Source organism: Neofelis nebulosa, chromosome 3, assembly GCF_028018385.1.
Source record: "Neofelis nebulosa isolate mNeoNeb1 chromosome 3, mNeoNeb1.pri, whole genome shotgun sequence".
Taxonomy (NCBI): domain Eukaryota; kingdom Metazoa; phylum Chordata; class Mammalia; order Carnivora; family Felidae; genus Neofelis; species Neofelis nebulosa.
Genome location: NC_080784.1, coordinates 21,469,170 through 21,484,031, shown reverse-complemented (window position 1 = coordinate 21,484,031; position 14,862 = coordinate 21,469,170). Strand labels below are relative to the sequence as shown.

Sequence of the window (14,862 nt, the reverse complement as noted above, 5' to 3'; positions counted from 1 at the left end):
CTAATTTTTGAGGATTTGATTTGATTTGATTCTATTTATTTTTCTTTTTTTTTTTAATTTTTTTTAACGTTTTTTTATTTTTGAGACAGAGAGAGACAGAGCATGAACGGGGGAGGGGCAGAGGGAGAGGGAGACATACAATCTGAAGCAGGCTCCAGGCTCTGAGCCATCAGCCCAGAGCCCGACGCGGGGCTCGAACTCACGGACCGCGAGATTGTGACCTGAGCTGAAGTCGGACGCTTAACTGACTGAGCCACCCAGGCGCCCCGATTCTATTTATTTTTCAATATACTTTATTGTCAAGTTAGCTAACATTCAGTGTATATAGTGTGCTCTTGGTTTCAGGGGTAGACTCCCATGATTCATTGCTTACATACAACACCCAGTGCTCATCCCAACAAGTGCCCTCCTCAATGCCCATCACCTGTTTTCCTTGCCCTCCCACCGCCCCCCCCCATCAACCCTCAATTTGTTCTCTGTATTTAAGAGTCTCTTATAAGTTGGCCCCCCTCTCTGTGTGAAACTATTTTTCCCCCCTTCCCTTCCCCCATGGTCTTCGGTTAAGTTTCTCAAGTTCCACATAAGAGTAAAAACATGTGATATCTGCCTTTCTCTGACTGACTTATTTGATTTTGGAGGATTTTAAATCTTAGTAATATTAAGAAACTGGACTACTGGGCTCGTAAGAAGATACAGTTTATCCAGAGCTGTAATTCATTTTCTATGTTATCTTCTCTGGAGAACCTCTGACCATCTCCTCTCCTCACACCTCCAGCCCTTGGGGAAGGTCACACAGCAGTCCAATTCACCACTACAATATTCCTTTTTTACCTTCCTCTTTTTCATGAGCATTACCACCACCACCAGCATCATCATCGTCATAGTCAATGTTAACAGAGCACTTCGTACTTTTTTCTCCCCCTTATCTCCAGGGTATGTGTATGTTCCAAGACCCTTATTGGATGCCTGAAACTGGATAGTTCCCAGCCCTATGTGTCCTGTTTTTTCCTGTACGTACATATCTATGATAAAGTTTAATTTGTAAATTAGGCGCGGTAGGAGCCTAATAACAATTATTAGCAACACAGAACCATTACAACAATATACTTTAATAAAAGTTACGTGAATGTGGTCTCTCTCGCTCTCTCAAAATACCTTACTGCACTGTACTCTGACTTCTTCATGAGATGCCATGACATTATAAAATGTCTACATGAGGAGAGGAAGGGAGGTGACTGACACAGGTGTTGTGGGCTATTAGGCTGCTAGTGATCTGAGGATACTTCAGGAGGAGGATCATTGCTTCCAGAACACGGTTGACCACAGGTGACTGAAGCTGCGGAAACCGTGGAGAAGGGGCTCTACTGTAATGCCACGCACAGTATTATCTCACTTAATCCTCCCAACATTACTGTGGGATAGCTACATTATTAATAGCATTTAAGACTTTTTTTTAAGTTTATTTATTTTTGAGAGAGAGCGAGAATGAGCGGGGTAGGGAAAGAGAGAGAGGGACAGAAGATCCCAAGTGGGCTCTGTGCTGACAGCAGCCAGCTAGTTGAAGGGCTCGAACCCCAGACCATGAGATCATGACCTGAGCTGAAGTCGGATGCTCAGCCAACTGAGCCACCCAGGCACCCCTATTATTCATATTTTAGAGATGAAAATACTCAGCACAGAGCTGTAAAAAAAAATGGCAAAGATAAAATTTAAATTCCTAACAGTCTGGGCAATAGCTAAGCACAAAGCCGTCTTGCTTCTCACTCAGTGTAATTCCTATTTGTTGACTTGTCTTTCTTCCCAGCTTATCTTATGCTGGCCAAAAGATAGATTGTGGGCTATATGGATGGATCTTGATTTTACGATTCATAGCCTTTCTGAAACTGTAGGTCTTGGACAGACTTGTGAAGTTGATACTTTGATGTTTCAGGAACATAGCCCCTCTCCTTTCTAAAAAATGCTTTTTGTCTCTTGGTAGAAAGCCCTTCTGGCCAGGTCAGGCAATCAGCCTTGATGCATTTCTCTATCCTTTGCACTATTTAAAAACAAAAACAAAAAGCACTCCTGAGTTTACTGGCCCTAACATGTAATCAGCTGATATAAATTAAAAGCATATTTGCATTTTATTATTTTACTTTATTTTAAAAAAATCTCTGTACCCAACATGGGGCTCGAACTCACAACCCCAAGATCAAGAGTCACGTGCTCTACGGACTGAGCCAGCCAGGGGCCTCTAAAAGCATATTTGCATTTTGAAAAGTAATGGAGCCTAATAAATAACTCTTTAGTGGTGAAATGCGACTGAGATCTTCCTCATCTCTTGGCTTCAGGTAAACTAGTCCAGTTTCTATCTAAGCTAGTTCATTTATATCTAAACTCCTCAAATGACCTATTTTCTCTAACTGCTTTTATTTTTGGGCCTCTGGCTATTCTCCCCGCAGTCCATTGAAATTAAACACACACACACACACACACAACATTATCACTAAATCCAGTGGTCTTTCATTAGAATGCTTTCTTTTTCATCTTTTTATGGCCTTAACATTTTTTTTTATTCCTTCTGCATTGAAAAACTATTATCCTGAGATTTATGTAATTTACGTGTTTTGCTCCTCTCCCACTTCTCTGTGGAATCGTTTAGGGTTTTTCCCCCCTCCTTTAAAAGCTTTTCTTCTTTTGATCTCCTAATTGTGTGAATTCTTCAGGCTACTACTTGAGCAAATAATACCCATATTTAAAATTGTCACTGGTGCCCCATATTTATACCTTCCCAAAGTGTGGCACATGGAACACCGTTCCCACGAGACTGCATTAAAAAATGAACAGCCAGGGGCCCTGGCAGATACTTCTCTTGCCTGCATGTTCTAAAGACTGTAAACTTCAACATTCTCTTTCGTGATCTTACTTCCAGATGGAGTGACCATGTAACACAATTCTGACCAACACGGTATAAATTGAAGTCTGTTGACCCTTCACTCTTCTTCCTGTTTTTGACATGGACTTGAAGCAGCGAGAAGCAAAGTGAATTGCAGAGATAGCAGCTCTCACACTGCACGTAGGCCGGTGACGTTCTGCCTTCTGAGTTCTTAAGATGCACAAATCTCTATTTGTTCGGACTGGAGTAATCAGGTGATTTACACCTGGCAGCTGACCATCCTCCTAACTAGATATAAAAGTGCAACATACCATATGTCCCTCTTAGAACTTCGGAATGCACAATAGAATACTAAAAAGAAGAAATCGGGGTGCTTAGGTGGCTCAGATCGTTGAGTGTCCGCCTTCAGCTCAGGTCGTAAGGTCAAGCCCCACTTTGGGCTTTGTGCTGACCTTGCCAGTGCATGGGCCTGCTTTGGATTCTGTCTCCCTCTCTCCCTGCCCCTCCCTCACTTGTTCTCCATTCTCTCTCTCTCTCAAAAATAAGTAAACATTTTAAAAAAGAAGAAATCTGTTTAATTTTGCACAGATCATCTGTGGTCATCTCCCAAACTCATTTGAGCAAGAAGCCCTTTTGTTTCCTGTATTGTTGCCATCCCATAGAACTCAGTTTCCTACATTGTTGCTTTCAAAGTGTGATCCCTAGACCAGCAACATCTGTATCATCTGGAAACTTGTTTACAAACAAAAACCTTGGGGCCCAGTCCCAAATTGAAATCTATATTTAAACAAGACCCCAGGTAATTTGTGTGGTATTAAATATTGAGAAGCCTTGCTTCGGAAGCAGTGCTTAGAGGATAAAGCACAACTAACTTTAACATCTTTATGTGACCTATTATTTCAAGACATCTGTTAGTATTATCCCTTAATGCCTACTTCACTAATAATCACACAGTTCTTATTCATTGCTTACTCTGCACAAGGCATCATTTGAAATGCTTGTGTAATCCTCAGCCTAACCCTGTGAGGCAGGTACTCTCATAATCATTTTACAGATAAGACAGCTGAGGCTCAGAGAAATTCAGTAGCCTATCCAAGTTCACACAGCTATCCAGTGGCAGAATTCTTGGTTTAAGGACTTAAGGATCCCTATGCTATATTGCTTCTCTAACCCGTTTTTTGTTTCTTTGCACTTTCCTACTTTGCATACTTTACACAAAGGTTTACAAAGATCTCCCACCTACACCAGTTAAAAAATCTCAGCTCAAAAAGTTCTTCCAGGAAGGTTTTTGATTCCCTTCCCCCAAGGCAGGTCAGGTCCCTGCTATACATTCCCCAGGAACATATTTTTCCCTCATGCTTATCAGATTTTAAAATTATATTGTTTTGATTATATGTTTAGTGCATGTCTTTATAAAAAAAGAAAGAGCTTCATTTGGGCTTGAACTATATCCTCTGTGCCTGATAGTTGGTACTCGAATATTTTTTAGAATATCTTGCCTTAACTCTTACTTTTACTCTCACTTGAAATGTTCTCTCCCTCCATCTCACCTATTCAAGTTCTATCCACAAGAAGCTGTAGCATGGTAGGGGCACCCAGGTGGCTCAGTCGGTTGAGCGTCCAGCTTCAGCTCAGGTCATGATCTCACAGTTTGTGAGTTCAAGCCCCGTGGCGGGCTCTGTGCTGACAGCTCAGAGCCTGGAGCCTGCTTCGGATTCTGTGTCTCCCTCTCTCTCTGCCCTTCCCCCGTTCACACTCTCTCAAAAATAAGTAAACATTTAAAAAAAAAAAAAAAGCCCTAGCATGGTAGCAAAACATTGGATTTCATATCGGAATTGGTATCTGAATTCGAATTTGAGTCCTTGTACGTATTAGCTTTGTAACTTTGAGCAGTCACAAAATCTCAAGAGCCACAAACTTCCAGGTGTGTTACAAGGGGATGATAATACCTCACAGGATTGGTATAAGAATTAAAATGTGGCTTCTGAAAGAAGTGTTTAACCTATACCAACAGCTTAAAAATACAGGATACTGTCATATAGCGATTGAGATCCTAAATTGTGTATCCGAGTTCCAGCTCGGTAGCAGAGACTTGAGTTCACGTCCTAATTTTTTATTGTTTTTTTCATGTGTTTTTCAACGGCGTTCATACTTAATTTATTATGTACTTATGCTCGTGTTATTGCCTAAACATGGTACGTTTTCTGCACTGTTGTATTTTTTGTTTAGCGTAAGCACTTATCGTAAACTTCTGCATGCAGGAATTCAATAATCTGTATTTATTTGAAGGACTCACGTATTTGCTGTGCTGAAAGCGCAATAAGTAATAAAGGTCAGTAGGAATGAAAAGTAGCACACGTAACAGTTGCCATCTACGTGTGTATGTATACGTTCAGAGGTCCAATTTTTCAAAGCACTTTAAAGCGAGACGAATTGCAGAAAGAAAGCCCAACAGGGAAAATCAAACAATATTTGGAATAAAATCATGTGGCCTAATTTTCATAACCACAGACTTGAGAGAATACCACCATCCATGCCAGGTGTGCCACACAACCCCATTGTCTGTTTTAGCAGCGTAGGAGCCCTTGTGGTACAAGCCATTCAGGTTTGCAGAGTGACACCTAGTGGGAAGAGAAAATAAACAGAAAACAATCAGACTAGAAAGCTCCTTCCTAAGCCTTTTTGATAAAAGCGTTTGACTATGATTTCTGCCATTTTTCAGACAAGGGAGTATCTATCTATTTATGTAGTTTTAAGGTTTTATTTGTTTTCGAGAGAGAGAGAGAGAGAGAGAGAGAGCGCGCAAGTGAGGGCCAGAGAGAGAGGGGAACACGAGACCCCAAGCGGGCTCTGTGTCGGCAGCAGTGAGCGCGATGCGGGCCCAAACTCACGAACCCGAACAAGATCATGGCCTGGGCCAAAGTCAGATGCTCAACAGACTGAGCCACCCAGGCGCCCCAACGAGGGAATGTTTATTAGTTTCCAGAAGGCGGGAGATTTCTACGGCAGATGGGTTTAACTGATGGGTTTGTGTGCCCTAACAAAACTCAGGATATAGCCCAGGTCACCTGTCGTGTACTGTAAAAGAAGCATTTCTGGTCTTAATAGCTTTTAAACAAAAAAGCAAGCAAACGAAAACATGACCTTGTAACCTTTGGCCTTTGCAAGAGTGGTATGATTTAAGGAAACAGGGTGTGGCATGGCGCCGAGTAACCAGCTTCCCTGGATAATTTGCACTTACGAGTTCACCTTTCCGCTGCCAAGATTTAGCTTTCGTGCTGCAGACTCCCTCCCCCCTCTTTTAAAAATTGCCAACATATCCATTATTTTAACCTCAAGGGTGAGCAAACAAAACCTAAACCACCACTTAAAGTTTTCCCAGAAATTGACCCATAATCATTTGTCCAAGTTGCGGAGTTAATTTTTTAGCCTCTATTTTTCCAATCTAGATAAGTGGGTTAGCTCATCATACATTTTAAAAATGTCGCACTTCCTCCTTTAAAATCTGTAAATTTTGTCCCTGATATGGATAGCTAGGCGTATGTGATAATTTTCTGTGTACTGTTAGCAATGAGTCACTACTTATTTCTTTATTGATTAACCAACGAAAAGATGGCAGACATTAGGATATAAGGAGAACATTTGCAAGGGACGGTTCTGAAAACTCTATGGAAAGTACCCAAACTATTAAATCAAAAAAGCATATAATTTACCCATAGATGCTGAATGGTTGGCTTGGTCCACTTACCAGCTTAGTGATTTGCTCCTGCCGACCATCCTGACAATCTCCTAATTTAAATCTGAAACTATGTATGCTGATTCTGCAAATGTCAAAGCCTACTGTGTTTTTAAAACTACCTGAAAGGTAATGTTAGAAAAGAAAATACTCTAAACTTAGCCTCTGGAATATATATTTTGGCCCATCTCTGTTTTCCTAGAGACATCTGTGCTGTCAGCACTGAGCCTGATGTAGGGCTTGAGCTCACACACCACGAGATCATGACCGAAGCCAAAATCAAGAGTTGGACGCTTAACCAACAGAGCCACCCAGGCACCCCTCTTTTTATTTTTTAAAGTAGGCTCCACACCCAATGTGAGGCTCAAACTCACGACCCTGAGATTAAAAGTCACATGCTCTAACTGACTAAGCCAGCCAGGTGCCCCACATCTTAGCTATTCTGAGACCAATTGTCCAGCATCTTTCAGTTTCTGGAACAGGACTTGCAACCACACTGGGAGATGGTTGGGGCTCTGTTGGTGAATGCATTTGCAAATGCAGAGCGGAGAACACATCAACACTCAGTGACCGGTTTGCCATGTGGAGAAAGAACGTTTTGTAAGTGAGTAATAATTATGAAGTGCCAACATTTCATGTAAGTTAGAAGAACTATAGGATTAAAAAAAAAAAAAAAAGGATAAGGAGGAAGAAAATGATAGGATTAAACTACAAGAAAAGGAGACCTGTAGACGTAGCACCAAGCTTCTGGAACAATTGACTTTTTCTCTAACTTTACTGATTTTCCACCTCTACAGACATATCATCTCATTTGACTTCACGGATAATGATGAGTTCTTAGGCAGCTCCAGCTCAGTAGCTACCTTTCTTTGTCATCTCTGAACCCCGATATCGAAACTCAAGTAAATTATTTATTTGCCTGTGTTAATATGTGTGCCAGTTGTCATTTAGACGCAATCCAAGCCAAGTCAACTAGGTAGGTACATGGTAATATGGACTGATATGATTGTTTTTTCTGTATATGCACTTCTGTTCAAAATCAAACATTAAGGGATGCTTGCAACTTAGTGAATTATGTGTCAGTTTTATATAATGCTGATAATTTTTACATAATGCTAACTTAGAAGGACAGGGGAAGTAAAAGGAGGAGGAAGAGAGAGTGACAAAGATGGCCTTTTAAAAGAACAAGAAAACCACTAGGGAAAAGACTATCATCACCTTTGGTTTGTTAAGTAGGGATGATACCTTTGTTTCTCTGTTCTCTTTCACTGATGTATGTGCTCTAGTTCCTTTACAAGCGACCAAAATTTTATAAAGTGACACAGAGTAAAAAACAAAAGCAAAATCCAGAGAAAATAATGATTTTACAACCACTGAGTTTCAACTTGACCCACCACACTACCCACAACTAGCTGTATCCCCGCAGAATCTACAACTCTAAAACCAGCACCCTGCAATCACCAAATGCTCACAGGGAGGACTCCCATGATTTTCAGGAAAGTTAACATATGCCTGATATACCTCTACTTCATAAGACAGGATTCTAAAATGCTTTGTAAGTACTTATGTAAGAAAAAAAAAAGGTTAAAATTTGGACTTGGAACTTAAATGAATAGTCTTCAATAATTTGGAAAATCTGACACTCCAGGAATACTCACTAAAGATTCTATAATGGAAAATTTAAATGTCCAGACATTTTGAAGTAGTGTTTGTTTTCTAACAAGAAAAGAAGACGTTCAAAACTCATGCACTGCCTAACAGTTGGGGCACATCTGCTTTGCAGACAGCAGACGCATCAGGTTATTTTTAAGGGAGACTGTATGAAGTTTCCATTCTTGCCTAAACTTTGTAATTACAACAAAGGGAGCTGTCTGGAAACCATCTTGGGTGGAGAACAGTTCAATGAGTCAAGCACATCTGGCCTAGAGGAGAGAAAATATTGAGGAATACAATAAATGTCTTCTCATCCACTGCCTGCAGCACTATGTTGAAAAGGAATTACAATTGCTCTTTAACTACTGAGAAGAAAATCTGGTGAAGTATAAGAAGGCAGAATTCAGATGAATAAAAGGAAAAACTTAGTACAATAAAAAAACCCAGAGTGAGCTAGCTGATAAAGTAACACTGAAGTATTCAACCAGAGGGTAGAATTAAGTGTCAGGAATACTGTAGAGGAAGTTTCTGCACTGAGAGGAGCTCAGTGGAAGTCACTGTGATTTAAAAGTAGTATTACATCGAAAAATTTACAAAAATAACATGGCCATCACGTGATAAGAGAAGGTAAAGACCAAACTGGTTATTAGAACACTGAAAATATTTCTCTTATGATAAATGCTCCCTATTCTTTCATGTCAATCTGTGGCCAACTATTTATGATAACTCACCCATAGTTCAGGTTGCAAACAATCTTTGCAGAAGTAGTAATTTGATTTATTTCTGTAACACCTTTCAAGCTTTATTAATGCACACAATGAACAAATCCTCAAAAATACTTCATCACTGAAGAATTCTAGTAAGTGTGATTACATAATAATACCAGTACTACAAAGAAGACAACATTACCTCATGTTATAATTAATGCCCACCAGTGAGATATCATCAACGCCATTACAATAGTGTTTATAAAATGTCAAACCTGTTAAACCACCAGCCAGACTGATCTTCTTCTGCACAATTCCCTTCGTAGTTGTCATTATCTCTGTCCCGTGTGCTGAATTTCATTCTTTGGTGACTAGCCCACCATTGTACCTCAGGATTAAAATTCCCTGTAAGGGAGTCTCCAGCTGTTCCAGAATATTCGCCGATATTCAACTCATAGGAATTCTAAAGACAAAGAGGCAAGTTCCACTATCAGTTGTCACTGTAATATGATAATTTAATAATTAATGTTAGTTAATAATATGTTTATTTAATAAACAAAAGACAGGTTCTACCATGTATTTTTGTTTCCACTGACTTCAGGGTTTATATTTTATACATTAATTCATAATGTTACTTATTTGAAAATTTTACTACCTTTTCATCTCCAACTTTAAAAAGTTTATACTGTGCATAACGGCTATTTTTTTCAAAATCTGCAAGGTCAATTTTTAAAGTGTAGTCTCCTGAAAAAAAAAACAACAAGAATTAATAGGATATTTTTGAGGTGTGAGATGACATTGATTTATTGAATTTTAAAAATAATTCATAGCTCTATTTTACTTAAACTGTTTCCTTCTGCTATCATTCCGTTTTCAAAGAATAAACAGTGGCTCTATTGTATTTACAACATGAACATTTCATTGTGTATTTTGCTTGAAAAGAGCTAGGAACATAATATTGAAGGTGGAAAATTTCTACTAGATTTATCATAGGTCAAGTCTAGTACAATTCACTTGACAAAGAACAACAGAAACTAAGTTATTATTTAGCTTAAGGATTAAGGATTAATTAGGATTAAGAAGCCTAACAATGAAAGAAGAGAAGTTTTAAGAAGTTTAAACATTTATCTTCTTTTTCTTACTTTCAGTAAGAATGTTAATCTTAAAAGTAAATAATAACTAGTTGGTCGCGTCAAGCCATCTTCTTTTCTCCATTGTCCCATCATTTGTGAATCACAGTTATTACTCTTTCTCTTTTTTTGAAGAGTCAGGAACCAGAAAATTATAAGTCAAACAAACTGTTAGATAATATATGTTCTATCCTCCTACTTCGATAAATAAAATTTCACAATGACCTAGAAGATCAGGTTTGAACTTACGGTCTTAGTCTCCTTGGGATCCAAGCCAGAACATGGAGGCCCAGGGAGAGAGACCCTCTGGCCCCATCATCCAGGTCTTGTCTGTGGTCGGCCTCCTCTCTTCCTATCCCTATCTCTGTCTCCGTCATGCACACAAAAAGGGCCTCGACCACGTTCGTGCACTTTCTAGGCTGCACATCCAAGCTCTGTTTACACCCACACTAAAAGTTGTTGCTTTACCTCCCCTCAGGCTCAGCGATGTGCACACCAGTAACACCATCTTCTCAAGGGGGCTAGATGAAGAAGTGGCATGAACAGGTTTTGGAAACAAGCTCAGGGTTGTTTGGGCAGGAAATGCCAGCTTGCCCCTTACTGAGTGTGGGAGGAGTGTAGGTTTCCAGTGACCTTGGTGCTTTAGTACCACAGGCCCTGCCCCCCATGGAGCTTTCTAAGGTGGAATTTTGGAAGAGGCCCCTCTAATCTGATGGAAGGGCAGTAATGGTTATGTGAGCCAAGACTGTGAAGTGGATGAGAACAGTATGGCAGGCTAAGTTAAATACCTTGCATTATGGAAGAGCTATAAAGTCAGTCTCAATGTTTCAGGTAACCATCTAAATATCTTTATGGACAATAAATAAATAAAAAGGCCATTATAGACCATTCCTAAATTAATATTATTGCAAACACTTGCAGTCAAAATTTATGTAATGGAGATAAAGCTATTTTCAGGGGAAATTCACTAGCCTTAGGTGCGCTCACAATTAAAGAATGCAGGGACAAAGGCATGCTTTTCCTTGGGATGATGTGATATGTGGTTGTGAAACCTAGAACTGATAAATACATTTTTGCTGTCATGACAGTAGCAGCCCGGGTACCCATTAAAACACGAAAGGGAAGCAGATGTGTTGGCAAAGTGCATCTGGGTGAATGAGCATTTAATAATAATTTAACAACTAATTTGAACTTTGTATATTTGCAAGGAGCTAAGGGTTACTTTGTGGAGTTTTCATAGTTTCGATAGGAAACCCGATAAATATTAATGTGCAAAAAAGGCACTATGATAAATGTTATGTATATCATAAAATACTCAAAATAAAATAAAATAAATACACTGAGGGAAGGGAAATCTTATATAAATTTAGATAGCATTGATCACAAGAAGGACAAGCAGGGTTCTAGGATTATTCATCTTCTATAGTGTCTCAAAGATCCCTATAATTATAATTATATCCCTATAATTATACTTATGAATTGTGGATATAAAAACACCAGTCACTTTCCCTAACTTGAATGAAACAAGCAAACCCTTGCTTTTATGTTTAATGCATTGCCAGTGTGATATAGCATGCTTTGTTAAGCAATACAATTGCCTTTTATGAAACATTCTAAATCAGACCCGAATGGGGCTGACTACAATCTCAGACTTACAATTGAGGCAAGGAAGGCAATGAGTTGGAGTAAATGAACATGGCAAAGAGAAGCTGAGAAAATTCATCAAATGATATTTTAGACAAATACTGAACTCTAGGAGAAGACACACATGCACTGGTACATAGCAGGAAATGTATAGATGTCTGCAATTTGAAATATATCAATAAAATAAAATAAAATGGCTTGATGGATGGATAGGTATGTAATGAAAACAATTTAAAAAAAACCAGCAAATGGTAGTGTAGAATCCAGGTGGTAGGTTGAATCTTCTTTCCGTTTTGCTGTATCTTTGAAATTTTTCAAATTAAAAGTTGATGGGGATGGAGACAGGATATTTATTAGGGTATTTGTATAAAACAGCCCCAAGTGCCCAATTCTTTGCCTCAACGTTTGCAATGCGACTTTTAACTCCTTCCACTGAGTCTACTTCTTTCCCCCTTAAATTCCCAGCAGACCCGGAAGCTGGTCACACACCCATGAGCAAGCCCAGCCAAGATCAGCAGAACACAGACCTGATGAGCAAAACCGCTCAGCCAACTTGTAGATTTGTGAGGAATAATACAAGAGTGTGGCTTTAAGCCAGTAAATCTTGAAGTAGCTTGTTACACACTTATTATGGCAATAGATAGTTGACCCAGTATGGCTATTTTGAGGAATTTGAGGCATTAAAAAAAGAAGGATTAGGACACTACATTTCCTTTCCATAAATTGAAAATAAATAGATGAGAACTCTCCCACCTCAGCCCACATCTAGTTTCATTGCCTCTAGTCCCAGTTTTAAGTGGCCACATTTTATAAAGGGGATTGTTGCTCGAAAGGGATCATTGGCATCTGCAAAACACAGCACTTACTGAATTCATTCCATTGCCTATGGTTTAGTAGAAAACATTTTAACGTGTTTTTTATTTTTATTTTTAATGCTTATTTATTTTTGAGAGAGGAGGGGATGGGGGTAGGGAAGGGCAGAGACAGAGGGAGACAGAGAATCTGAAGCAGGCTCCAGGCTCTGAGCTGTCACAGTACAAAGCATAAAGTGGGGTTCAAACCCACGAACCATGAAATCATGACCTGAGTCAAAGTCTGAAGCTCAACTGACTGAGCCACCCAGGTGCCCCTTTAGTGTGTGTGTGTGTATGTGTGTGTGTGTGTGTGTGTGTGTGTGTGTGTTTTAACTATACTTCAAGTGAATTTGATATCAGACAAACCTTACCTTGTGTGGTCAATAAGTGAATATTTTTATTACCCAGCCAATATTCACCATTTTCTTGAACAAAATTTCCAAAGCCATTTTCATAGTCATTCCAGCCTCTAAAAAATTTGAAATGAAAGCTGATTTTAGCAGAACCCAAAAGGACGTTTGCAGTAGTAACTAAGGTGCCCACCACCCTCCCCAATTACCGCCCCCCCCAATATTTTTTTTTGATTAGCAAATGCACTTTCAGTATTCTTATTTGGAAAGAGTGAAATTCTAATTATAGACCTCAGGATATAATAAAAACGCTTTACTTGTTACAAATCTCACACATGCTACTCCAAATAAATCCTTGCATCATAATTAGCACACCTGTTAAAGTTCTCACTGCCATCAGATCGTCTCTGAATTACAGTCCATCCTCCTCCATCAGACATGTCACAGTAAACAGAGAATTCTGTTGGGCTCTGGAGAGGTTTGATTTTGTAAAATCCACTGCGCTTATACCCATCATTAAAAATCTCCGAACAGTCTGTTTGCAAAACAAGGTAATGTAACATTAGTTATATGCCTTTTTTCCCCCATAGGAGCCTCTGGATAAGATTACTCAATACCAATGGAGATAGATAAACACATGGTGTAGATAATCAGCTTTTTAAAATTGCATCTTGTATATCTTCCAGTAGATATTAGGAAAGTCTTATTTCCTTTTCTAGTATTTAATTTTATCTCCTTGACATGATCATGAAAATAAAAAAGAAATAAAACAGGGATTTGGTTTCTCATTTCTGATTTTTGTGTAAACACTTAAAAAATTATATATGTTCAATCGATCATAGCATATTTAAGTGGAACTTATAGCCTTATCTGACAGAATAAGAGAACTTATCTCTCCTATGAAGCTAAATTAAAGTAGAAATAGAACCTCGAGCAAATAATGTAATACGGGTTATCTTGACTTACAGCATTATAAATCATCCTGAACATTGGAGATGAATTCAAAATAGTAATCTTCTTGTCAGATTCTTATAACTTCCCAGTTTCAGCAGATTTTTTACTAGCCCACTGAAATTTCCAACAGTCCATGCATTCTTAGGTGCTTTTGCTAAAAATCGCAAGCTTCTGCTATTCCTTTTATCCCCACATTCTTTTTGCCAGGATATTTCTTTGACCTTTGAAGCAAACATACCTACCAGTCTGTCGCCAAAAAGTAGTATCTATTTCTTAAACGACTTGAAGGTAGAATAAATTAACATCCACTGGGTCTCATCTAGGCTGATTTGTACACACTTTTAGAGAATTTGGCAGTATGGACCTCACTACAGGTTCAACATCCAGGAAGCTGTGTAAGGGGTGATTGAAGTAGGTGGCCACCGTCAAGAGATCGTCTCAAGAATACTTAGTTGCAGAGTTTTGAGTAAAAACACTATAACTTAAATTATAGCTGACTTTCACATTTTACCCTTAGCATTTTGTTAATTTCCTTCCTTTAAAAAAACAACCTTTTCTTTTCTTTTCTTTTCCTGATTGGATAATTCCATTCTGCTAGCATATTTTAAAGTTCTTTCTTCTTTTTCGTTGTTTTGATGCCAAATTGTCACAACTCCATTTTGTTACAAGTGAGATATACTGCATGCCAAAAAGATGGAATGGGCGGTAGGAATTAGACAAGAAAATAAAGACGCTTTGTCACTTTCTTTTTTTTTTTAATTTTTTTTTTCTTTCAACTTTTTTTTTATTTATTTATTTTTGGGACAGAGAGAGACAGAGCATGAACGGGGGAGGGGCAGAGAGAGGGAGACACAGAATCAGAAACAGGCTCCAGGCTCCGAGCCGTCAGCCCAGAGCCTGATGCGGGGCTCGAACTCACGGACCGCGAGATCGTGACCTGGCTGAAGTCGGATGCTTAA

The 14,862-nt window shown here is 39.0% G+C and overlaps 1 protein-coding gene across 3 annotated transcripts in view; it reads right to left on the bottom strand.

The window, feature by feature from the left end:
* Positions 1–5,139: 5,139 nt before the first annotated feature.
* FGL1 (fibrinogen like 1) overlaps positions 5,140–14,862 on the bottom strand; it is a 54,518-nt gene continuing 44,795 nt past the window's right edge. For all 3 annotated transcript variants that reach the window (XM_058720070.1, XM_058720068.1, XM_058720067.1), the window contains exons 4-8: positions 13,325–13,484; positions 12,971–13,068; positions 9,627–9,715; positions 9,247–9,434; positions 5,140–5,496 (exon numbers count right to left, since the gene is read on the bottom strand). In XM_058720070.1, the coding sequence (XP_058576053.1) occupies positions 5,337–5,496; positions 9,247–9,434; positions 9,627–9,715; positions 12,971–13,068; positions 13,325–13,484 (695 nt within the window). In that variant the 3' untranslated portion in view covers positions 5,140–5,336. The remainder of the gene's footprint in view (positions 5,497–9,246; positions 9,435–9,626; positions 9,716–12,970; positions 13,069–13,324; positions 13,485–14,862) is intronic.